The 27,151-nt window shown below is 35.7% G+C and overlaps 1 protein-coding gene across 2 annotated transcripts; it reads right to left on the reverse strand.

Annotated features, from left to right (window-relative positions):
• Positions 1–6,915: 6,915 nt before the first annotated feature.
• Positions 6,916–27,148, reverse strand: LOC102801838 (kelch domain-containing protein 10-like). Of its 2 annotated transcripts, none has more exons than XM_085497160.1 (8): positions 27,084–27,148; positions 21,118–21,251; positions 20,945–21,032; positions 20,186–20,340; positions 14,214–14,471; positions 11,399–11,513; positions 10,785–10,921; positions 6,916–9,285 (listed from the first exon to the last, which is right to left on the reverse strand). In XM_085497160.1, the coding sequence occupies exons 1-8, from the start codon at positions 27,145–27,147 to the stop codon at positions 9,070–9,072; spliced, it is 1,167 nt and encodes a 388-aa protein (XP_085353286.1). In that variant the 5' UTR covers position 27,148; the 3' UTR covers positions 6,916–9,069. The 2 variants fall into 2 exon arrangements, with proteins under 2 accessions (XP_085353286.1, XP_085353287.1); XM_085497161.1 differs by having other exon boundaries at positions 9,158–10,312.
• Positions 27,149–27,151: the final 3 nt, after the last annotated feature.

The raw sequence follows: 27,151 nt of genomic DNA on the forward strand, positions 1-27,151 counted from the left end.
AGGGGATGAAAAGGGTTACAAATCAGATATTAGTAAAAGAAAAATAACCACATAAAGAGTAAGGGAACAAAAAGGCATAAAAAAAAAAAAAGATAATAAGTTGAATACAAGGAATGTATTACTGGCTTAGTTTATGTAGGTGCTGCTGTCTTGTATTAAAACAGTTTTTTAAATATTGCGCTAAAGGAATTGACATTTTCTCGTCACTTAGTAATGATATGAATTTATTTTCATTACTAAATTTGTCAAAATTTGGTATACGTTTATTAGCTACAATGTAAAGTTTTGATCTTATTTCATTGTAATGAGGACAATTTGTGACAAAATGTTGTTCATCTTCAACATGGTCATTGTCGCACATATTGCAGACTCTGTCTTTAAAATCCAATCCTGTATGCCGGCCTGTTTCAATTTTCAGACAGTGGTTGCCAAGTCTAAATTTTGTTAAGGATTTGCGAAGTTCACTGTTTTTCATAATTGTTAAGTAGTTTTCTTGTTCTATTTTGGTTTTAAAAAGTTTGTAGGTTCTTAGTTTATTTAGTACTAGTATATGGTTCGAGCAACTCTGTCCCACTATCCTCAGGGGCTGACATCCGGGCATTTTCACCGCCTGGCAACCCACGGCGGTGAAAACAAAGGCCCAAAACTCACAGAAAACGGTACTTTGGGATGAATGTTGAGACTTCTCTGAACAGTGTAACAAGATTAGCCCTACGTGTGTAACATATATAAATTTGGTTGTTCGGGATTCTTCAAAGTTGAGTTTGTGTTGTTTTCTCGAATTTTCACCGGCTCGACCGGCGTTCCACAGAAGCGCGCACAGAGCCCATAGAAATGCATGTACAGTGGTGCGCGTCGTAGCAACGTGGAACGTTTTGTGACGTAGCTCCGTCCCCGAGGATACTTCCTTAAAGTGCATTCAAGCGGGTTAGCCGTCCCAGGCGCTGTTAAATTTGACTCGCTGTGCTCGGAGTCCGTCCAGGGAAATGGTGGGGATGTTGATGGCCCGTGGTTGTCGGTTTCCTAACATTTCCGTTCATCTTGTATTATGGTGAATATTTCAATACTATTTCTGGGTTGAGCGGGCTCGATTTTCTGCGTCTAACTGCCATAGAACACAAAGGTTCTTGCCAAGGTTCATGCCAAAGCATTAGTTTCTATTATAAATGACTAACTTTATAAACTTACTAGAACCTGTGTTTTCTATGGCTGTTAGAGCTGTTCGTGTTTACAAACAATCGTCTACCCATGAGCCTTTGCGTTTTTAGCGTGTGTTGTTATTGTCGCTTGGGACTCAATTCCCCCCCTTTTTAACCAACACAATTTATTGAAAACAAAAAATAAACTAGAAACTACTGTCTGTCTGTTTAATGAATAAAACTACTAAGTAATGTCGAATCTGCACAAGTTGAAAGATAATACAACAGGTTATTCATCGGTATTTTATACCATTTTTTAAGATAGTGGTGAAAAGGGGGGAAACGACCAAGTTTGCTCAAGCGTGCAAGATTATATGTATTTTTGTTGATTCATGTTTTTGGTGTATTATAGATAGCCATTGTAATGAAATGATTCACATGCATATCAAATAGATGTAATTGAGTAGGAATTGGTGTACCATTTGAAGTATTAAAATTCTCTTTCGATATTGGGTGATTATTGTCAGCCCCTTGCTGAATTGGCAAATTGAACTGTGCCATCAGCAAACAGGCACATTACTACTGGAAATATCTGGAATGACAAATGTATGCATTAATAAATGCATGTCATGTTGACTTTTTATTTAGTTTTGTCTGGAACCTAATTTCCATCACAATTGGTGTGGGAATTTATTATTATTAAAAATAGAAAGGAGAACGAAAACCAGCAGTTAAACCATAGACAGTATTGTATACAAATTATAATTGCCTAAAACGTGAATTACCCACAAAAACATTGCTGTTTTCTAGTGGCGGCGACACCGGCGGGGGTCGCCCCCAGAAAAATCCGTGATCACTCGCGCCGAAGGGCAACTCTCGACCCATGAATAATGTCGTGCCGCCGTCACTGTTTTTGAAGCACATACTAGTATTACAAATCAAACACGTAACGTCACCAGTGTTTCCGTCATTGTCCCTCACTGGGCCTGTCGTCTGTTTCGTAAATTCAAAGAATAAAACATTACATTTTTCCCTTTAGTTTTGTTAATACTAGGAAATAGTGGCTCGTCTGATTTACCGCAATTAACTACAATTGCCGATTTGCACTTCACAAGTTATATACAGAGTGCGTTTTAACAGATTAGCCCTGGGATTTGATTTAAAAATCGCCAACTTATTCAAAAATTTCGACCAGTTTTGGTTTTCTCCCAAACATAGTTTATTCGTAACCGTGGTGGAACGAAGATTTCCGAGTTTGTTTTGCTTGTCATAGTGTAAAACACTGTTCACTTTTTTTTTATTTTTTTGTTCTACAGTCTGGTTTCAGCGACTGCTGACCTACAATGACACGGCCAGAGAATCGTTTTGAATTTACCGTCGGTACTTTCCCCGAATGCGTGAGTACCAGTTTCTGATTGGCTGAGGGATTCATCACCGAAACTTTACACATAATAATCTTGCAGCAATGTTTATGATCGTTTGCGTGGAGTGTCTCCCGGGTGTGTGTGCTCTAATATATATAAATATAATCTTTTTTAGCTCCATGGTCTGTGTGTGATTTTATTTCAATAAACAATTTTATAAGTGTATAATTATATGCATGATCAGTCGTAACGATAACAAACGTTGTACGTGCATTTTCCCACTAGCAACAAATCAGCCCGTTTTACGTACTCTATATAGCAACAAATCATCCCGTTTTACGTACTCTATATAGCAACAAATCAACCTGTATGTACTCTTTATCATTCTGGGGACATGGTGGCCATAGAAAGGTCCGTTGGTTTGTGTGCACCACAGTCCCTCTATCTAGGGACTGTGTGTGCACAAAGTATATGTTTCAGTGTTTGAACGACAGTGTCATAGGGAAAAAAAACGATGTTACAGTACTGTGCTGTATATGTGTAGAGTGAAAAAAAATCGCCCTGTTCACGTTTTTTTAGTAACCGTGCCCTGCTTGACTTTCAAAAAATATTGCTCTATTGTTTACACGTGATAGCCAAAAATTTACAATTGAATAATAAGGGACACGTGAGTTTTGTTTCTAACCGGATATATTGCACTGTGTCGGGGAGATACAAACTGTCCCAGTTGCTAAACTTCCATGTATCTTTTGTCCAATGGGTACCTGTACTTCGAACATTCGCAAGTTTTCCTAAGTGGTGCGAGACAGCTTTGTTCATTACCGGACGAACTCAACGTACTAGACAATGCTATTTTGGATACGTTTTGTTGAGCTATAGACACTTAGTAAGGGATTGACAACGGCATTTCTGTCCTACTTCCGAAAGTTTGGCATAAATAGCTGTCGGACAGAAAGAAATTTCACTTTTAGTTTTCTCATTCGTACGAAAAACAGCTCGCTCGCTTTCAACATATTCTCAGTATAACCCATTGCCATGCAGCGCATTGAATTCTTTTTTAGCAAGGCTACGATGGACTGTCCACCGATACCGCGCACCTGGTTACTCGCACCGTTGCCAAAGAAACCAGAGAAGCGTCCAGTCGGTCGACCCAGTAAAAAAACACGTCTGGACGATGACACAAATGTATCAACAACCGATGTCACCAGTAACGACCATACCCTGCAGACTGCTCAAATTAGGACGACACCATCAACATTGCAGTCACCGGCAACAAAGAAAAGGGGCGTGTATAAGAGATATTCTATACAGAAACGTAAATGCGTATTAGAAAAGGCAAGTGTAATTGGTTTCAATGCGGCTGCCAGGTTGTACAATATTCCACCTTCCACTTTGAAGACGTGGAAAAAGTACACATTTGATTCAGCTCGACTTACCAAAGCTGGTCGACGTATTGGTAGCGGTCGCAACATCTCATACCCGAGAGAGATGGATGAGCAGATTTTAGCTTGGGTCCTCGAGCAACGAGACTTAAAGTTACCTGTAACGATAGACGCGATACGTATCTACGCACTCCAGCTAGTACGACCAGTGCAGCCCGACTTCAAAGCATCGAAAGGATGGTGTCAACAATTCATGCAACGCCACGACCTCGTCCTGCGCTCCAAAACTTGCCTGCAAATTTAGAGACACTCACCGACATTTTTCAGTAATTTCCCAGCATGGCTGCACTCTCCATCACCACTTTATGGTTATGAGAAATTAATCATCTGCAATTATTGTTCAGAACAAGCCAATTCCTGATCGCATCAAAACACAATTCAATCATACATTTAACGTCAACTGCAACCCCTCTTTCAGGTTGTGCGTTTGCTAATAAAAATATGTTTATTGAGAATAATAATGTGTGTGACTGCGTGTCTATTTTTTATGGTGTATCCTTTCTTGCGGCGCATTGGCTCTGCAACGGTGTATTTCGTTTGCGATCACACGACATTAAAAACGCCGGCGTAATTTTATATTAGGCTTGTGTAGCACCCCCTCTGTAGATAGATCCGTGTTTGAAAATATTCGTACCCTATCACTACGGTTATTATTTTTAATTGAATCTTGACTTCAAAGGTTTTACTTTTTGACAGCACAGTTCTGCGTGTTTATCTCACATCAATTCCTTGTCTTTTGTGCAATAATCCTGTAAACCTGGCTATCATGGGAGGTTCCGTGTATCAATCTAAAAATATTTTACTCTTACCAAATAGAAATCAGTAGCAGGACTTTATTATTATTATTCAATTATTTCCGAGACTACTCGTTCCACTGACCAGAGCGGTACGTGTATGACTCGTCGTCATGTCGTTGCTATGGACGTAGACACGAATTCCCGATAGAGAGTGTTTGTGCCACTGTGCGTGTTCACACAAACTTTTGTTTAGAATTTAGGTCTGAGCTCTGACTCTGGTCAGAAAGTTTACGCCGGTGTAAAATCCGCCATTTTAACACCGGCATAAACTGGTCGCACGGTAAAAATAGCACCGTCGGTAAATTTACAGCAGTGCTACAACGGCGTAAATGTTACGTGTGAACCAGGCACTAGAATGCCGTACCGAAATGGTTTGGTTTTAATTCAGAATGCCGTACCGAAATGGTTTGGTTTTAATTTACAAAGCCGTTCCAAAATGGTTTGGTTTTAATTTAGAATGCCGTTCCGAAATGATTTGGTTTTAATCTAGAATACCGTTCCGAAATGGTTTGGTTTTAATTTAGAATGCCGTTCCGAAATGGTTTGGTTTTAATTTAGAATGCCGTTCCAAAATGATTTGGTTTTAATTTAGAATGCCGTACCGAAATGGTTTGGTTTTAATCTAGAATACCGTTCCGAAATGGTTTGGTTTTAATTTAGAATGCCGTTCCGAAATGGTTTGGTTTTAATTTAGAATGCCGTTCCGAAATGAATTGGTTTTAATTTAGAATGCCGTACCGAAATGAATTGGTTTTAATTTAGAATGCCGTTCCGAAATGGTTTGGTTTTAATTTAGAATGCCGTTCCGAAATGGTTTGGTTTTAATTTAGAATGCCGTACCGAAATGGTTTGGTTTTAATTTAGAATGCCGTTCCGAAATGGTTTGGTTTTAATTTAGAATGCCGTTCCGAAATGAATTGGTTTTAATTTAGAATGCCGTTCCGAAATGGTTTGGTTTTAATCTAGAATACCGTTCCGAAATGGTTTGGTTTTAATTTAGAATGCCGTTCCGAAATGGTTTGGTTTTAATTTAGAATGCCGTTCCGAAATGAATTGGTTTTAATTTAGAATGCCGTACCGAAATGAATTGGTTTTAATTTAGAATGCCGTACCGAAATGGTTTGGTTTTAATTTAGAATGCCGTTCCGAAATGAATTGGTTTTAATTTAGAATGCCGTACCGAAATGAATTGGTTTTAATTTAGAATGCCGTACCGAAATGGTTTGGTTTTAATCTAGAATACCGTTCCGAAATGAATTGGTTTTAATTTAGAATGCCGTACCGAAATGAATTGGTTTTAATTTAGAATGCCGTACCGAAATGGTTTGGTTTTAATTTAGAATGCCGTTCCGAAATGGTTTGGTTTTAATCTAGAATACCGTTCCGAAATGAATTGGTTTTAATTTAGAATGCCGTACCGAAATGAATTGGTTTTAATTTAGAATGCCGTACCGAAATGGTTTGGTTTTAATCTAGAATACCGTTCCGAAATGAATTGGTTTTAATTTAGAATGCCGTACCGAAATGAATTGGTTTTAATTTAGAATGCCGTTCCGAAATGAATTGGTTTTAATTTAGAATGCCGTACCGAAATGAATTGGTTTTAATTTAGAATGCCGTACCGAAATGGTTTGGTTTTAATCTAGAATACCGTTCCGAAATGAATTGGTTTTAATTTAGAATGCCGTACCGAAATGAATTGGTTTTAATTTAGAATGCCGTACCGAAATGGTTTGGTTTTAATTTAGAATGCCGTTCCGAAATGGTTTGGTTTTAATCTAGAATACCGTTCCGAAATGAATTGGTTTTAATTTAGAATGCCGTACCGAAATGAATTGGTTTTAATTTAGAATGCCGTACCGAAATGGTTTGGTTTTAATCTAGAATACCGTTCCGAAATGAATTGGTTTTAATTTAGAATGCCGTACCGAAATGAATTGGTTTTAATTTAGAATGCCGTTCCGAAATGAATTGGTTTTAATTTAGAATGCCGTACCGAAATGAATTGGTTTTAATTTAGAATGCCGTTCCGAAATGGTTTGGTTTTAATTTACAAAGCCGTACAACACAAACAAATATCACATCCCAAAAGCTCACACCACAGTCACTCTCCTAGTAGAATGACTGTGCTCATACCAATCATTCAAATACCATGCAGCCACCACTGCTAATATCAATTTCTTAAATCGTAATTTTATTGTTATATTGTACTAGTACTATATTTTGTCTTTTTACATGTATTTTATTATTAGTCACAGTGATTTTTGCCAAATTGTGTTCTCAAGTATATTTTTATTGACAAATTGATAACAATGAAAATAAAACACTAAATGGCAGCAGCAACTCAAACTGAAAATATTGCACTAAACGAAAGAACTAACACAGCGTGTATCGATGTAATCCATGGGTATGTGTTGTCTAGCTGTGACCCACTGTTATAGATGCACGTTTATTCTCTCTCTGTCTTTATGTTAATTGTAATCATCAAGAATCCGTAATTGCTACAGATAACATCCCTATTGTAAATCAGAACTTAGCCAAGGTGCAACATCTGGAGTGGATAAGACAGAGTTCTTCCTCAACTATTGATTAAGTTGGTCAAAAAGAGGTCAATTGAAGCAGGTATTATGTTTTCAACTAGAGGTTCTGGGGAAAATAGAGGCATTAGAAGTGTAATTTCAATGTCAAGAGGTTTGCATTAAATTATTATGAACAAATGACAAAGTTTACAATGCTTCTTTTGTATTTATGTAAATTAACATACATTCAGCTCTATGCACTGGCAATGCAAAGGACTTATGAATTGTTTTGATTGTTTCTTCAAAAGACTCACTCAAACTGTGGGTCACAGTTCATCTATCAGAGGGACTGTGTGTGGGTTTACAGAAATAACCCCACCGTTTTGGTCAGCGTCTTATAAATTGCACTCAAGCTAGCACCCTTATGCAATTTCCTTGACAGACCAAAACTGTAGGTTTACCGTATATCTGTAACTCAAACTTTTTCATAGTGATTCTCATACATGTATGTAGTATGGCAACAAGTTCAGATTCTGTCAATCTGTGATCACACATTGTATGATGTATACAAGCATAACAATCTGTAAACTGATTTTCCAAATTACATCATGCTACACGAGTATGTGTAATCTTGAGAATTAATAGCTACAATGAAAAAATATTTTCCTAAAATTTGAAAACAAAGTACCCTTTGTCAATCTACTTATTATTATGTCATCACAGGACTGACATTCTACATCAACACTGGGGGACATTTGCATCTCACTACAGAACAAAGAATTATGTAACCTTGATGTACTATCAATGTATCATTGTCCATAAGTACATGTAGTGATGTGCACATTGAGACAGTAAGTTACAGAATACATAAACAAAATAAAATTGTAAATACAATGGTAGGAAAAAATTTAAAATAAAAGTACAATTGATTTAAAAAAATAATAGCACAACAACATGTACATGAACCAGTGTTTGAAATTACCGGTCGCTGAGTCCATCAAGTTATCTGTCGGAACACAAAGTTCTGTAACTTTGTCACCCGGTTGCCCACCTACTTTTTGAGAAGTAGGATATATGATGACTGTCAGTAATTGTATTTTCTTATTATAAACAAATGTTTGCCGCTTGCTGTTTTGTTTCCTATAGATCGAGTTTCAGTCTGTGACATGGTAAAACTCAAATGCATACATGGCGAGTTTTACTGTGATTTTTTACGCACCATTCACAGACACCTTAAATATTGCATCATTTTCATTTTTGGAATATAACCACCGGGTGAGAAGTTATTTTGGTAATCTTGATTTCAATTGCTGGCCAATCGACAAGTATATTAGTAGTTTGATATGGTTTAAAACAATTCTTCTTTGAAAATAAGTAGTGTGAATTTTACTTCCTGAAAACCTCTACAATATCCTTAATACAAGTGAAACTATCACTAAAAGAATCAGCCATAAAGTATCAGTATTACTATGGAACTACATGATATTACTGTTTATGTATATTTATGTATTGTATTGAGAGTGATGCATTTATTTAAGTACATATACTGTACGTTGCTCACTAATTTTAACAGCAAATTGGTCTACCGACTTTTCATCAGAGCAACTAATTTTTAGAAATTGTTAGCTCTGGTGTCTTCCACATAATTTGCAGGAATTTATAACACTGATGTAGATGTTCAATGGTAGAGATGGTTGGCTATTAAAGAAGGACACCATCGTATCCTTGTCACTGTTCCATCAACAGTTACCTGTAACAATAATGATGATGAGTTCTGCAGTTGTGGTCACACATGACAATATTGAAGATCATCCTGCTCTGACTCTTCCAATTAAACTTCTAGGAATTCCTAGAGTTATAAGTCTTTCGTCAGATAAGCTGTCAAGATCAGGTATGAGCGAAGATACATGGTACCAACAAAGTTCAAACAGACTAGGTACTTCAAGCCATATTCGATACGTTTCGCCAGTTCTTGAACTGTCATCCAGCTTAGTAACTCCACCAAAATAGTACATACATCCACTCTGTGAAAAACAATACAAAATACAGAGAAAAAGCTTTACCAAAGCATTGTTCATCTGGGGGGGGGGGGTTAATATAAAAGAATCATAAGAGTATTTACAAGTTATGTTCAAAACTCACTTTTTCAGTTGATTAATTTCAGTATGTGTTTTTTTTCAGCATACTGTTTATAAGGTAAACTGAAGCATTCTGTTAAAACATTCATTTTCACTGGTGTTTAATTTTATTATTATGATTATGGAGCATATTCATCAATTTTACATGTCTATGTGGATTTAATTCAGCAAATTTCACTTATCGGAAAGAAATTAAAACCCAGTGAATAATTAAAGGTTATTTATTTTTCTTATACTCAAAACAGGTGTAGTATTGTAGCGTTATATGGAAAGGTATCCACCAAACTGATAAACACATTGAAAGAGTCCAGCGTAATTTTTGGAAATTTGTATATAGACAAGTTGGCTGGGACGTGGACACACAATATGAAATTATGTGCAATACTTTAAATATAGCCACGTTAGCAGCACGCAGAGATTATTTTGATATGGTTTTTATGTGTCAGTGTGTCTTAGAATCGTACAGTTGTTGTAAATTATCTTCTTTTTTCAGTTTACATATTCCACATAGTTTTAGGAAAATGTCTCTTACCAAATGTACCAATTGGACGCTTTGAAGTTACTAAGAATGTGTTTTTAAGTTGTTTTTTAATAACAACATAAACTGTGCAATTTTTAATCTGGGATTGTCTACTTTAAAAAAGAAGCTTAAGTCTATTATTTTCTAATTGTAATTTTGTTTACTGTTGTATTGTATTTAACAAATGTGTCTACTAACACACCACTGTTAATGGCCTTAGATGGCTGTTGTGATTGTATTAAATAAATAAATTGGCTGTTACTGGCCTTGACTATTGTCCTAGGCTTTGTCCAATATCAAGTATTATCATCCTAAGATTGATAACAGCCACTTGAGAATGGTAATTCTTTATATTCTTGGCCAAAGCCAAGAACAGTAACGGTTTTGTTATCCCTGAAGAGAACAACAAGGCAGAAAGCAAATAAAAACTGAGAGCAAAAACGCAAACATGGGAGTGAGACTCAAGACATCAGAAAGTGTGTCAATCCTTTTATCATCTGCAACAATCTAAGTGTCCCGGATACTATAACATCATACACCAGTTGCACACAAAACAACATCAGAGGCAAGATAGGTTAATATCAATAATCGACAAGAGTTCCTTTTGTACCCCCCCCCCCATCCCTAACCCTAACTCTAACACTCACTCCCAGTTACCCAATTCATTTGTATATGCCCTCTCTAGATAACTATACATGTCCTTAGGAGGGGCATGTACAATTAAATGGGGAGTGCTGGAGGTCAGGGTTAGGGTTAGGGATGGGGGATACAAAAGGAACTCTTTCCTAATTATCAAGTGATCATGTGACTGTTTTCAACCAATAAGATTGATTTCTTATATTTGAGGGATAATAATATGACTTACAGGTGTTATTGAGGCTGTATGGAAAAATGATTTTATTGGTAATTTGTTTAGGCTCGTCCATTGCAGAGTTGTTAAGTTGAGTCTCCACAAGTCATCGTATATCAGTGAATTATTGTGTCCACCACTAATAAAAACATCTGTAAATATTAAGGAAAAGTTTTCTTAGTTGGCTTGATTGAAGTTTATAACCATGGAAAAAATCACATGCACTGGTAACACTTTTTTATATAACATTTTGCTCAGCAAAATATTGGGATACATGTATTTGTAGTGTTATTTACAATTTCCTTATTTTTCCTCTTGATGGTAGCCAAAATATTGGCTATAAAAACAGAAATGCAGACAGTAAATTGTGAGTGTTAATCAGTAAATCAATAAATTTGATGGTATTAGCACTAAATTGTACTACTAGTAAGTTGCTTTGACTTCCTGTGTAAAGTACCCAGCATGCAATTTATCAAATAAAATTTAGTTTCTATTAAATACATGCATGGATTTCTATAAAAAAAACAATATGATCTTGTTCCGTAGTGTTCCATGCACAGACAAACTGACATCACATACCAGGTATAACTCATATCAGAAACACCAACAAATATTCTTTATATTCTTACCATTATTTCTCTGTGCACATGAATGGTAAATTCTAGTTGGAGGAAATCCTTTTAAATAATCTGGATGTGTACTGAGACTCTCCCACATAGACAATTTCAAGTCATATGCATAGATCTATAAAGACAGCATAGCAACATACCATCATTAAATAGTAAGACATTCAAGAAGATATATATCATGCTTGAAAACTCTCACTAATACCATATTTAAATGGGACCAGGGTCATGAACATGGGAAATTGACAAAAAATAGGGGTGGGCCTATACCCGGACATCCCCTGCAAAAAAAATTCACAAAACGCAGATCGAACTCGGACAGGGAATAGAACGGCAAATAAAAACATGCCAAATACGTGTGAACTCAAAATGAACTAAAATGTCAGATGTTAAACTGCGTAAAATTAGTTCCGGTCTTGACCAATACCGAATCAACTGTTAAACAAGATCAATAATAATTTACAAATTTACACAGTAAAAATTACGCAAGTTCATAGTTGTTTGAAAAAACTTCTTAGATCTCTCATTGTACGTTCCTTGCCATCTTCGTCAAAGTCGAAACCCTCAAAGTCCAAGTCGATGTGTCACTGTTGCCGCTTTATACAAAATCCCTACAGATTCATCCTGAAGTTTGACGATGACGTTGCACACAATTTTGACCTTATAATAGCACTTTTAATCCACGGATTTCGCTGTCTGTCAGCATTTTTAATTAATGTCTAATCACAATAAAGAGACAAGAAAACTGGGGTCGCAGCAAACGACTCTGCTACAATGGCACGTGTCATGAGGTCAATCTTTAGTTGTCTTTTTTTGTATATATCTATATAGTGGTACACAGTGCAGTCATGTATATTTGCATAACAATGGTGGTGCTATCACAGTGCAGGAGGGTGGGCCACCCCTGTATTTAAAATGGATGCGCCATTATCCAAAGTGTGGCTAGTGGCAAACCATGATTGGCTGAATTTAACTATGCAATTATGTACACCTGGGTATGGGTATAAAAGGCAGTCACACCTTAGCCATGGGCTTCCTTTTTTCCCATTTCGTTTTGGTTTGCACAAGTGAGGCAGGGTCCTGTGCTTTTGTTTCAATTCCTGAGTTTATGTGAACATTGGTTTATAAACTGTTCCTGTTCAGGGATGTAAAGTGGGCCTGTTGCGTGCTGTGGAAACGAACATTCTAAGACTCTACATAAGTGCTACACCGGGTGATGTCAAGTCAACAGAAAACCGTGTTCCGTGAAGTCCGACATGGAGTCAGAACTTCGCTGTATGCTGTTATCTGCAACAAAAAAGACAACTTCGTCGTGTTTCGGGTAGAAGTCAGAAGATTCGCGTAAACACAGATGGTCCAGCGCTGTGAAGGTCGGGAACTGTGAGTGCACTCGGGAAGTTACTAGCTTGGTTAAAGTTATGGGACAATTTATATTATTGTGGACTGTGTGTGCATTAATTTGGAAGCCATTTATTTGAAAGTACATTATTTCATTGCTTTTGTAATTTATCATGTATTAGTTGTTGCTGGGTGCAACTCAATTCTTATTTATTCAATAATAATTATTTAAATATATATTGACGTGTGATGTGTTTTATTGCTCCCCATTCCCCGTATATTCCAGTCCTTTATATACATATATAAATATGCTGAAAGAATTCACGCACACGGGTGGTAAGAATCTGGCAGGTCTGATGGTTTAATAAGGTTTGTAGAAAATTCCTGAGTAGTGCAGGTGAAATTCTGTTTTGTGTGGTTGCGACCATACCGTTTTTATTCGGCAGTGTACTTTAGTGACTTGCGAGTCGCATGTCAGACTGCTTGGCCCTTCCACACGTGACAGCATGCAATGCTTTTGTTTACAGTCTGGCAATCATCTTTGACCTTTAAGCAACTGCTTTACTGAATGGCATCACCATTAGTGTTTCATCAGAGGTCAAGTCAACATTGCTTTCTTATCAGACTAGACGCTCATCAATCATGGTGAAAATTATCATTCAGCATGTTCCAGCAGTTGAAATGTCTCACTATATGGATATCAAGAGTGGGCTTGAAATAGGGAATTTTTTTTTTCTCAAACAGAAGAATAATTTTTATGACAGAAATGCAATAGCTGTGATAAAAATGGTAAAAATGTTGGAAGTCTTCGGCGTGACATTGCAAAATTGCTGGCCCCAGTTGTGTGTTTGCAAGCTGTTACTGAATATTTTATAAAGCCAGACAGTGTGATTTCAACCAATCTCCCAGGTACTTTTCACCAAAAATTAAAAAAAATATTCACTAAAATTAGAGAATAAAAGATATCATCATGAAATGAACAAATTTGAGTGGTCCACATGTAGTACCTATATATGTAATATCAAAGCAATTGGACTTGCGGTTTTCAACAAGAAGTCAAAAATATCACTTTTTACCAAAAATTAAAAAAAATATTCACTAAAATTAGAGTATAAAAGATATCATGAAATGAACAAATCTGAGAGAGATCTATCCAAGGTACATATAAACTAAGTATCAAAGCATTCAGGCTTGTAGTTTTCAAGAAGTCAAAAAAGTAAAACATTGACACGAACGATGACGGACAATCACTCGTATGATAAGCTCCGCTCGACAAAGAGCTTCAATAATTTTTATCAGAATCACAACATGCTACAAGAAAGTCAAACAAATTTTTTTTATTACAATTGTAGAAAAAGCCCCCCTGGGCGTATGCCCGGACATGACCTCAATTTCTTTATGTATCAAAATTAGAGGGTGGATGTTTGTCCGGACATGGGCACTTACACGGATATGTACGATACTAATAATATTCACTTACCTTATGTAAATGAGGAATTGTGTAAACCTCACTCCAGCTATATCCTAAAACATATAGTTTATGATCATCACATGCAATGCCATGTCTATACATTCCTTCAGGTTGTATTTCATTGCTGCATTCCGACCCTGCTAACTTTTCCCATATGCATGATTCCAAGTTCAGTTTATAGAGTTCAGCATCAAAGTGAAAATTATCATTGGCAATTTTCCGGCATCCACCAAATACATAGAGGTTACCGCTACGTAGAACTGCAGCCTACAAAATATAATAATAATTTATTATGCAACTGTAATCTGCTGTGGATACAGTAAGGTAAAAATAGTGTAAAGACAACATAAAAAAATATAAAGACATTGTCATGAAACAGTCCCCAGTCGAATAGACCATTTTCCGTTCACTGCGAGAATCACACGTTATGCATGAAATCAAATGTAAAAACAGGAAAACAAAGGTCATAGCGTTAATAATGTGCTGTACACATTTGATGATAGACAATTTCGATTAAGTGAGAGTATTCAAAAGCAATATTCCTCTGTCAAAGATCGGTCGGTCGATGTGAGCTACGAAATAAAAGAAATTCGAGTTCAAAATCAAATTGTTCGATTTTGCGGCAGACGTTCGACGCGCGTCTTTCATGCATCTCGCGAGATGTCGCAGGTGAACGGAAAATGACCTATTGACAAATCACTTGCTATTATACTGTGGTCACTTTCCATACTGAAATCATCCTAGTGAATTACAGTACAGTATTTGCTCTATTAGAAATGCATCTCCAAAGAAGCACATATAAACCAAAAATCACACTCATTGTACACTGAAATCATACAAATATTACTTATTTTGAATATAGACACACCTCTGTAATTTATGAAAATGCATGTGCTACTAATAGAACAAATACAATTCATACAAATTGATATTTTATGTTTAGTATAACCATAAAAAATTAAGAACCTAACAATAATGCTAAATTTGGTGAAATAAACTGGCTTCATAAAATGTGATACAGTGGTATCATTCCTGAAAATGACGTCAAGTAATCCTGCTAGACAATGAGTTAGTTGATCAATTGACTGACATAATCCATATTGCTTAAGGTAGCGAGAAGGTTTTGTGACGTTTTTAAATCAAACATTCTCTGTCTGTTGTCTCGTTCAGAACAGTAATTTAGGTTATATATACCAAAAGACTAAGTATAGAGGTGCAAGTTCGCACAAACTGGACAGACATTGTTTACATAATTATCACGTGACATCAAAAATGGCGAACCTTGTAAAAATGACTAAGTACGCGATTGCGAGAGCACACTGCGGAATTTCCTGGTGAAATTTAAGTTATGCATTGTCCGTAATCAAGTCCATTGAAATGCGTCTCCGATAATCAAAAGACCTATTATTCCGATTTCTATGCAGGTTTGTTTTTTTGTCCCCAAATTATTTCATACTTGGCACCTTTAACAGACTATTATTCTGTGACAAAGCATTTTCTTTAAAAACCCAGACATATTTCGCACCATCATTATCTTTTGAACGATAACTGCGAGTTTGAATGTCCTAGTCCGAACGCACTTGATTTGGCGGCGGTCCCAATGAGTCGTTCTCGATCAAAACTTCAACTCGAGAAAAACGCGAAAAACAGTTTTGGTTAATAAAACACTGTAGATTTGCTGCATTATTATAAATATACACTAAAAATGGCCAAACATATTAACCACTGATATCATAGAACTCATAAAGAGTGTCAGATAATGAATAATTTCAAGCTTGAGCGCTAAAAATGAAGAAAACTGCTGGCATTTGAGTCCGTACTCCAGGAACGTTCGGGTTTTCCATTGTTATGCAAACGAACAACGAGGAATAATCCTCTGACAAACATTACTGTCCCACTGTACACGCTGACAGTTTACAAACAAGCTAATCCTTCAAGTGTCTCAGATAAGACATCTAATAAAACGGTTTTCATGGTGAAACAAAATGGCCGATGTTTGAAAAAAAATTGCTGTGTCAGAGTGCGACACACAGTCACTTGGGGGCTGAAAATCAATAAATACTAATTTTCAAAAAAAATCATCCGCTATACGTATATAAATAAACAAGTTGTGAAACACGGCACCTAGTAAATCGACACCCTGTCGGTTTCAAATGTCGATTTCTTGCCTTAAAATGCAAAACAAAAATTTTAGAGGGGGTCAGGTGTTATGTTAATAACCATTGTTCATAATCGCTAACTTGGTTTTATTCAAAACTGCACAAATCCCGCGTTTTCTGATGATATCCGACGATTTCATGAACGAAAATGGCCAGCAGCCAGAATCAGGGGGGATTCGCACAGAGTTCTGGGTAAATGAAGGAAATACTCGCTGTTACGGCACGCCTGATTGGCTGAAAATGAGTATGCGCACTTGATTTACCCAGAACTCTGTGCGAATCCCCCTTGATTCTGGCTGCTGGCCATTTTCGATCATGAAATTGTCGGATATCACCAGAAAACGTGTGATTTGTGCAGTTTTGAATAAAACCAAGTTAGCGATTATGAACAATGGTTATTAACGTAACACCTGACCCCCTCTAAAATTTTTGTTTTGCATTTTAAGGTAAGAAATCGACATTTGAAACCGACAGGGTGTCGATTTACTAGGTGCCGTGTTTCACAACTTGTTTATTTATATACTATAGCGGATGATTGTTTTTGAAAATTAGTATTTATTGATTTTCAGCCCCCAAGTGACTGTGGTGCGACACTGAGTGGTAGATTTTTCTTTGCCTCGTCTGTCAACGCTTTCTTTCTTTTCTTCGCCATTGCGTTAGAAAAAAAATGTATTAGTAAAATAGAATATTGACTTGGAAAATAAAACGATTTAAAAGAAAGTTGTGCAAAGTTACAGTACTCCTTTCGCACAACCTCCCGCCCGCTTCCGCTTTCCAATCACCTTTTTCTCTCGCTTTTGCGACGCTTGTTGAATTCGACCGGACAATTTCTGCTTTATTTTCGACCGCGCAAACCCCGAAATATCACCGCCCACCTGCTCGCTCGCGCGCATTTAAAATTCGGACTAACAGAATAATTTCCGAGGTTCACATTGTCTTATAATTGTCTTTCTGGTTTTTATAGATGTTGAACAGCTGACAAAAGTTCAAATACTTTTTGTTTTAACTATATATAATTATATGCACGCAACCTGACCCTTTGACCTCGATTTGGCTTGGACTGAATATTTTATTTTAAACAATATTCTGACGTGAAATACAAAATGTATTTCAACACAAGTACGACAGGGTTGTCTGGGGTTTCTTTCCTGATTGTTGAGTCTTCGCAATGTGTTTTGTATAATTATTGTTGTTTTCCCCCGATGCTGAAGGACCGTAAAGCTAAATGGCAGTTACATGCATGGGCTGAGTGAAAGAAAATATTTCTAAGCCTAAAATAAAACCTAATATTACACCTCTTTGTGTATTTGTTAATTTTACATATGTTTGTCATGACAGTATGTTTGTAAATATCAAAAAAAAAACTCGTCTTTCGTTCATAATTTCGATTGTTTGTTTGGAATGTCGATCCCTGTTGGTTTCTCCATACTGAGTTTAGGAAGGGCGTCGATCAACACCGTGACAATCAGCCGAGAGAAGACAAACATTGACCATAATTCATGGAGATCATGTCCGTAATTTGTGGGCTGAAACCCCAAATAATTAATCAAGTATTATTATTTTAATATATATTTTATTTTACATCGCAAAACTAAACCATGCCCAAAACAGAGCTAGAGTTGTTTGCGGTGAAACAACCGCATTGAAGACATGCAACTTCAGCTAGCCATTTCTTACCTTGAAATAAAAAAAATAAAAATTCGAAGAGCATCGGGGAAAATATTAATAATCATCCTTATCAATCGCTTGCTTTATTTTATTCGAATCCATGAAATTCACGATTTTTTTTACATTTGTTGGCAACTTCCGCGCTAAAAATGATTGAAAATGTGGGTGTGGTTATTTTGCAAAGTCCTGTCGATAATACGGACAAATATGGTTCTGTGACCCAGTTCGTGCTCCGATCAGGTGACTCTCAGCCAATCAATGATGTTGTAACAAAGCATATTTGACGCTAATTGAAGGGTTGTCGTACAATCCAATCACCGGCGTCGATTCACATAGTTGTTTGTGCTGTGACAGGCTTCAAAATTATTCGCTGAAAAACATATATTTTGACAAACTGATGGAATTTGACCTTAGTTCAAAAAGAAAATACTAGGCTAAGATACATTAGAGCTCACGCGAATCAGTTTTCTTTGCAAGTTGTGAAATAAAGTAAACCAGAGTAGCGTCGATGATTTTCAGCCCTGAAGGACTTTGAATTTTTCATCGACTGGCCACCAAATAGTTATGGCTATAACTAAATTTGACACGTTTTTCATTTAAGCCCAATAAATTATTCATACATGTCAAACTCTGTTCGATTTTTTCAGGGCATGTGGCCGTTTTTAGTCGAAAATATATTTTGTGGGAACACTTTTGCGGTACGTATACGGTATAGATTTAATTTTAAAAATTGAATGTCAAATTTTACCAGACCGATGTGGATTCGATATCGTTATTTTTGGAATTAATCACTAACATTTCCTCGTTTCTCTGCTCTGTCAAAAGGAGTTACCTAGGCTTTTTTCACGTAACTGTCTCATTAAAATAAAAATAAAAATATTACATCTAGAACAAGCACCCAAAACACGTAACAAGAAGTCCCAGTTCAGTTGCTTTCACGATACAAGTGTAATACAGCTATTAGATTTGAAGTGTCGTTCAGAATGTAATAATAGTTAATACTAGTTGTATGTTCACACTTTACTATCAAAACCACCATTTCGACCACCCATGTGCCAGTTTTCAGTGTTTGGGCGAGCGGTCAATGTTTTCAATGAGCGAGTGAGCGAAAAAAAACGCGATTAAAATGCGGATGTTTTCCCGGTCGGACAAGACCGCGTGGTCGGAAATTAAGCGATAAGCGGTCGATGTAAAAGCGTAAGGTTGGGCGAAATGAGTACTGTGTTTCTGTGACCATGTTTCTCCGACGAAGTCTCGACTGACAATAATGCTGACAATGGACGTTAGATAAACACGCATTGTTTGCAACTGGAAGCTTATCACCCGTTATATCAGAATCGTCAACAACAGAGTATACAGATAAGATGTTATCATTTAATTCCTTCCAAAGATAAACACTATGCAAATATCCACAAAACGGCAGTTGTAGTCTTTTCTGCTAGTGTTTTAAAACACTAATTTGAGCAACGTTATTTCGCAATTTCGATCTTTTGTAAACCTGGGGTGATGTATCAAGGTCTAAAGTAACCGTTTTATCATTTTTTGAAAAATCAAGAAAAAAGTGAAAATTTCCCTTCTCGCTACCTTAATAGCAATTTCTTCATTAGGATCATTGAGACCACTATTGAAGTCATCGGTTATGACAATATTATGACTGCCCTCAAAATACTACCTAAAAATGCATAGACCACCATAATATAAAGTAGAATATGAATTCCAATATAATTTAAGATTTGAACAAAATTGCTCAATATATGTCTGATAACCAGAAAAAAATCATTTTCACTCACATTTTTGACCAAAATGCCCACATTGTGTTCAAAAATACTAATACAGGTACCATTAAATGTCAATAGTATAGGCATTTCATTATAATTTGCTTTTATACCAAATTATTCTGTGCACCTGTTGATCATATTACATTGTCTCTGAAGAAATTGACATTGAAATTGAAATTGGTCTGTCCATGACAAACTGACTAAACCCAAATTATCTTGTTCAGACTGGGGCTAAAAATGATTGTCAATCAGGCATCATGAAGTGCATATATTTTCATATTTGTATCATAAATTTGATAGAGGACAAAAAGTGACAAAAGAGAGGAATGGTAATTATTCATTCCACTGGTACATACACTTATCTGTAGATACATACCTGTCCATATTTTGCTGGGGGACTATCTCCGATGCACTGCAGTTTATCCCACTTTTTCTGTTTTATAAGATACACATAGACGTCTTTATTGGACTTTTCTCCCCATGGAAAACTAGTACCACCAAATAGTAGTAGACAATTACCAGATATAGCCACTGTTATTGAAAAGTAACAATGTTAGCCAGGCAAATAAACCATGGGTATTAATATAAGTACATCAGAGGCATATACATACATCAGCTGAAAAAATTGAGATAACATGTCAGTTCACACCCATATGTGGTCATTTAGCCTGACAAAATAAATTTATTATCAAGGGTTATTTTCGTTCAATGTAATATTTTGCAATATTTTTTTGTTCGTACAACTTAAATTGAAAAAATAAATTCCGTAATTCTGTAATCACAGGCTAGACGTACAATGTAATGAATCAAATATTTTTTTCGTACACTGTAAAAATGTGTCATTTTTCTCGGTATGTACAAGAATTTACATTCAAATAAAAAGTCGTAAAGAATAATCCAGGTCCAGGGACCCCCTTGTCCCCCCTCTGAACAGTGTATTATTCCCTTGAACAGAACACTTTGAAGTGAAATAAAATCACTCACAAGATCCTCAACCCCCAGCACATTGTGAACAGCTTTGTTTGTCACCAGCATAATTACAACAGCGTGTCATTGTCAGCAACTAGTTATTAATATTTCAAATGCATGCAGTACATCAGCAATGCCATACTAGTTAGCACATTCTTATACTCACTGGACATGGAAGCCGTTTCTTCCGGAATTTCACCATTAGTATCATTCTCTAATGTCCATGTACAAGTGCTGAAGTTATAGCTCCAGAGCTGAAAGTAAGAGATTTTATTAGATAATGTATCACTTCAAAAACGTTGTGAACTAATATATACTTGGAGTATTTTACAGACTTACCTCTCTAAATAATTTATTATAAACAGGTTTGACATTTCTCACTTCATATACTGGATTATATCCCCCGTATATGTAAAGATTTGAATCATCTGCAGCACAGCAATGACCACTCCTGGGATATGGAGATATTTCACCTATGTAAGAAAAAACAACCTTACATTAAATGCATGCATTATGTTCATACATGTATGACAAATTTCAAAATCTATACTACAAATAGCACTGCTGTTGAAACATAAAATAAACAAATACTAAATAAGCACTACCAAGTTTGCATTAGACAAAAATTGTGTTGAAAAATATAAATTTATAAACATATTATAGTAATTCGGTAAATATCCAGAACTAATAATAAATATCGTTAATAATTAACATCTTAATATGGCCTTAGTTCATAATATTTGCTTGAAATTTCTATTTTTCTGATCTATATTTTTATATATATATAGAGATTATAGAATTTCAAAGTTTGAAGGTACACAGATAATGCCAGTGAGAAAGGTCATTCATTAGAAAACATTTTCAGAAATGTACTTCAATGGTGAGAATGATAAGAATGGGTCAAAATTTAGCTCCTAATCATCAGTAAATGAGTAATGGGTGTCATCGCGAAACATCTCACATAACATATGCTAAAACCTTCTATGGTTATGTCTGTTGTTTGTTCAGTTAACTGCTCAGCTGCATTTGTTTGTTGTTGCTTGTTGCATATTAATAGTGAACGTAGCTCAAGGGCCAAATGCTGATATCTTTAGATAATAATAAGGAAGAATTTGCTGGACTTCCAGCCCATTTATGATAAAAGATTTTGTTGTTTGTAGCTGTGGGTTCATAGCTCTTCTTGTGTTAGTCTTTAGTCTTTGAGATGGTATTTTGGTCATTTCTGATATTTTTTTGTCATTAAAGTTGTTATTTTCGGATATTAGGATTTGTTATCGACAGTTCAACTTATTATTACATATGTACTGCAGTTTATTTTGATTCGTCCCTGAAATCAAAATCGATATTTCCACACCTCATATGCAAATGAGTTTGAAAGCAAACAAAGTAGTCCCCTTAGGAGTACCATTTTTCGAAATATAGCAGAAATAAACAATATTTAAGAAGTGCGATATTTTTCTCTTGGGGTACATGAATATACTTGCCGAGTGGAATGAAATTTGAACAACAGTAACGGTCCTCTTTGGCAGTCACTTATTTTGACAAAAACTAATTTGCATATCACCCATGCAATAATGTTTTCGGTATTTTCACGGTCGATATGCAAATGAACATGGTATTTCCATTGGCTACCGAACTATTTTTATTTTGTAAACACGTTTTCGTCTGCTATTTTTGTAAGATTCAAATCGTTCAGCAACGTTTTTGGCATGTTAGGTGTACATCTCATGGAATACTACGATTGGGAGAACTTAATGTATGTTGACCACCTGGAAACTGAGTTTTATAAACCTTGAACGGCTCTCCGAAGATCCACCCGCCGTAAAATCAGCGATTACACATGTACTATTGAGCCGCAATCATCAACATCGAGATACTAGGAGGTTTCTGCTGGCGACGTTGCGGCGTTACTCAGTTCCAAATAAAAATTACCAATGCCAAATGAGCAACATTTTAACCGGTAACCAAGACTCGGTCAATCCACGACTAGCAAGCAATATCACACACGAAGTTGTAGCGTGCAGCTCAGCGACGACTGCTGTCAACGAAAGTCACCTCGTCAGTGGAGTACCGCAATTGCACAGCATGTTTACCTGTGGACAATTTTGTTGAGGAACTTTTAACTTCAACATAAGCTGTGTATTATAGTCGTCCAGTTCAAGTTCTGGTTCTGTCGTGGTCCCAACTAAACGTCCACGAATTATTCATTCGGACAGTGACTCAGATTAAACGTCTGATTATTTTAATTTCAAACAAACAGTGACACGTATTCTCGGGGCGGGTTCTACACTGACACGCGTTGCTTGGGCATAACACTATATTCAGTATTTGAACATATTAATGGGCAATGGGCTATCCGACCTAAATTCCATGCCGGTTTGTTGCACGTTCTTTCTTTGATATGAAATGATCAAACATGGAACATATGTAATAATAACAGAACCCCACACCCTGCCCGTGGCTTTCGTTGCGTATGGAAGTTATTTTCACTCGAGATGCGGTGTATTCTGCTGTACTTTCACTCGCTTCGCTCGTGAAAGTACGGCCGCAGGATACATCGCATCACTCGTGAAAATAACTTCCATATGCAACGAAAGCCACGGGCAGGGTGTGGGGTTCTGTCATATTACTCAGTCATGAACATATGTGCGTTCATGGAGGTAGAAAAGTGAGGACGCTATTATTTCCGCTGGTTTCATGATGCTTTGAAGTTGTTTACTGAGTACACATTTTAATTTGGCAAAAATGCTGTCAAGTGCCACCGTTAATCGGCTTAAGTGTTTCGGCTATATTCGGAAGCTTCGCGAGAATTAAAACGATAAGTGGCTTAACAAGAGCAACCAACACAAAGGATGTTGATAGGATTAACACAGGCTTAAATAGCGTCCTCACTCATTCTCTTTTCTACCTCCATGGTGCATTCAAGTCAAGTTGGCACAGAGGCGACGGCATGAAATTTTGCATGACGGGGCGAGATTTGCTCAATAACCTCGCACCGACATTACTAGGAGGTCAGCAGGCATGCTCCCCCTTAAAAAGTTTTATACCCTCTGAAACGCTATTTCTTGCATTTTGAGGGGCAAATTTTGCTAACACAAAGAGTTTCAGCTTGATTTTGGAAGGGCGACACCTCATCAAAATTTTTTTGAGGGGGGCGACCGCCCCTCTGTCCATCCCCCTTGTGGCACACAATTCATTAAAAAGAGCTTCCTCGTTGACATCAAGTGCTTGTTCTAACAATTTTGAGCACCTGTCATGTTTTTTCTCTATTTCTTTCATTTGTTATTGTGATCACTTTCATTCCTCTGTGGAATGGATAATAATAATAGTTTTTATTGAAGTTGTATCCTAAAAATGGACATAGATCTAAGTACAATAAAGCATGATTGTCAATCCATGTCAGAAACATTCAGAATATAAACCAGTTGGTTGAGATAGCTCCGCTGTTAGCAATGCATATTTCAGTAAAAGAACAGAAGGTATCATTAGAACAATATGTATAGTATCAAAGCAATGGGACTTGCTGTTTTCAACAAGAATTCAAGAATATCACTTTTCACCAAAAATGACAAAAATAATCATCAAAATTAGATAAATAAAGATATCACCACGAAATTAACAAATCTGAAAGAGGTCCACATGTAGTACCTATATATGTAATATAAAAACAATCGGACTTTGTGGTTTTTAACAAGAAGTCGAGAATATCGCTTTTTACCAAAAATGACAGAAATATTCACCAAAATTAGAGAATTAAAGATATCATTACGAAATGAACAAATCTGAGAGAGGTCCACATGTAGTACCTATATATGTAATATCAAAGCAATTGGACTTGCAGTTTTCAACAAGAAGTCAAAAATATCACTTTTTACCAAAAATTAAAAAAATATTCACTAAAATTAGAGAATAAAAGATATCATCACAAAATTAACAAATCTGAGAGAGGACCACATGTAGTACCTATGTATGTAATATCAAAGCAATTGGACTTGCGGTTTTTAACAAGAAGTCAAATATATCACTTTTTACCAAAAATGACGAAAATATTCACCAAAATTAGAGAATTAAAGATATCATTACAAAATGAACAAATCTGAAAGAGGTCCACATTTAGTACCTATATATTTAATATCAAAGCAATTGGACTTGCAGTTTTTATCAAGAAGTCAAAAATATCACTTTTTACCAAAAATGACAAAAATATTCACTAAAATTAGAGAATAAAAGATATCATCACAAAATTAACAAATCTGAGAGAGGACCACATGTAGTACCTATGTATGTAATATCAAAGCAATTGGACTTGCGGTTTTTAACAAGAAGTCAAATATATCACTTTTTACCAAAAATGACGAAAATATTCACCAAAATTAGAGAATTAAAGATATCATTACAAAATGAACAAATCTGAGAGAGGTCCACATTTAGTACCTATATATTTAATATCAAAGCAATTGGACTTGCGGTTTTTAACAAGAAGTCAAAAATATCACTTTTTACCAAAAATGACAAAAATATTCACTAAAATTAGAGAATAAAAGATATCATCACAAAATTAACAAATCTGAGAGAGGACCACATGTAGTACCTATGTATGTAATATCAAAGCAATTGGACTTGCGGTTTTTAACAAGAAGTCAAATATATCACTTTTTACCAAAAATGACGAAAATATTCACCAAAATTAGAGAATTAAAGATATCATTACAAAATGAACAAATCTGAAAGAGGTCCACATTTAGTACCTATATATTTAATATCAAAGCAATTGGACTTGCAGTTTTTATCAAGAAGTCAAAAATATCACTTTTTACCAAAAATGACAAAAATATTCACTAAAATTAGAGAATAAAAGATATCATCACAAAATTAACAAATCTGAGAGAGGACCACATGTAGTACCTATGTATGTAATATCAAAGCAATTGGACTTGCGGTTTTTAACAAGAAGTCAAATATATCACTTTTTACCAAAAATGACGAAAATATTCACCAAAATTAGAGAATTAAAGATATCATTACAAAATGAACAAATCTGAGAGAGGTCCACATTTAGTACCTATATATTTAATATCAAAGCAATTGGACTTGCGGTTTTTAACAAGAAGTCAAAAATATCACTTTTTACCAAAAATGACAAAAATATTCACTAAAATTAGAGAATAAAAGATATCATCACAAAATTAACAAATCTGAGAGAGGACCACATGTAGTACCTATGTATGTAATATCAAAGCAATTGGACTTGCGGTTTTTAACAATAAGTCAAATATATCACTTTTTACCAAAAATGACGAAAATATTCACCAAAATTAGAGAATTAAAGATATCATTACAAAATGAACAAATCTGAGAGAAGTCCACATGTAGTACCTATATGTATGTAATACAAAATAATTGGACTTACGGTTTTTAACAAGAAGTTGAAAATATCACTTTTTACCAAAAATGACAAAAATATTCACCAAAATTAGAAAATTGAAGATATCATCATGAAATGAACAAATATGAGAGCGGTCTACCCACGGTACATATACACCAAGTATCAAAGCATTCAGGCTTGTAGTTTTCAAGAAGAAGACGAAAAAGTAAAACATTGACATGGACGACAATGCTCATATGATAAGCTCCGCTCGACAAAGTCGACAGCGGAGCTAAAAAAAGAAGATACACTAGTATAAAAAAACTAAACTAAACTAAACACAACTAAAACAATAAACTTGCCCGAAAGTGGGTTAGAAATGCAAATTAAATAAAGTAAATGTTAGGATTACTTATTTAGATATCTGTGAGGCAGCTGTTTTTTTTTTTAATTTGCTTTCTCTTATGTTGAAACATTCGTATATATATTTTGCTAGACATTTTAGCATGACAGTATTCTTTGTGCCTAGTATGTTGATAAAGCTTGTATCAGTGTTGCCCTCAGAACACTGTCTAATTGTGTTGAGAAGGATCTGTCTTTCACGTTTGTATAACTGACATTTTAACAGAAAGTGCTCTTCATCTTCAACATCATTTGTATTACATACAGGACAGCTTCTTTCGGTAATGTCAATTTTATGGTATCTGCCCATTTCAATTTGTAAAACATATGCGCTTAATCTTAGTTTGGTCATTGATGATCTGTGTAGTGGGTTAATGTTTCGTCATAAACAAAATAAATAAATAACATGACCAACGATTTTAGAGCGCCCTCACCAAATTGCTTTAGTCATGAGAGACGAGACGAGCAAGCTGCTAAGACTAAGTAGCAGGAATCTGAAAATACACTCCTTGATTTGATGATTAAGAATTACAATTACCGGTATTTTTGTTGATTTTGGGTACCAGATGAACAACGTCACCAAACTTTACGGGAGCGGCCATGTTT

The sequence above is a fragment of the Saccoglossus kowalevskii genome, chromosome 3, assembly GCF_978046115.1.
Source record: "Saccoglossus kowalevskii chromosome 3, keSacKowa6.1, whole genome shotgun sequence".
NCBI classification, from domain to species: Eukaryota; Metazoa; Hemichordata; class Enteropneusta; family Harrimaniidae; genus Saccoglossus; species Saccoglossus kowalevskii.

Bases quoted from the DNA above. Each gene is read 5' to 3' on its own strand.
- LOC102801838 (XM_085497160.1), bottom strand. From the start codon at position 27,147: ATGGCCGCTCCCGTAAAGTTTGGTGACGTTGTTCATCTGGTACCCAAA. The intron at 21,252-27,083 runs GTAATTGTAATT...TTTCTTACATAG, and splicing joins CAAAATCAACAAAAATACCG to GTGAAATATCTCCATATCCC. The intron at 10,922-11,398 runs GTAAGAATATAA...TAATATTTACAG, and splicing joins ATGTGCACAGAGAAATAATG to ATGTTTTTATTAGTGGTGGA.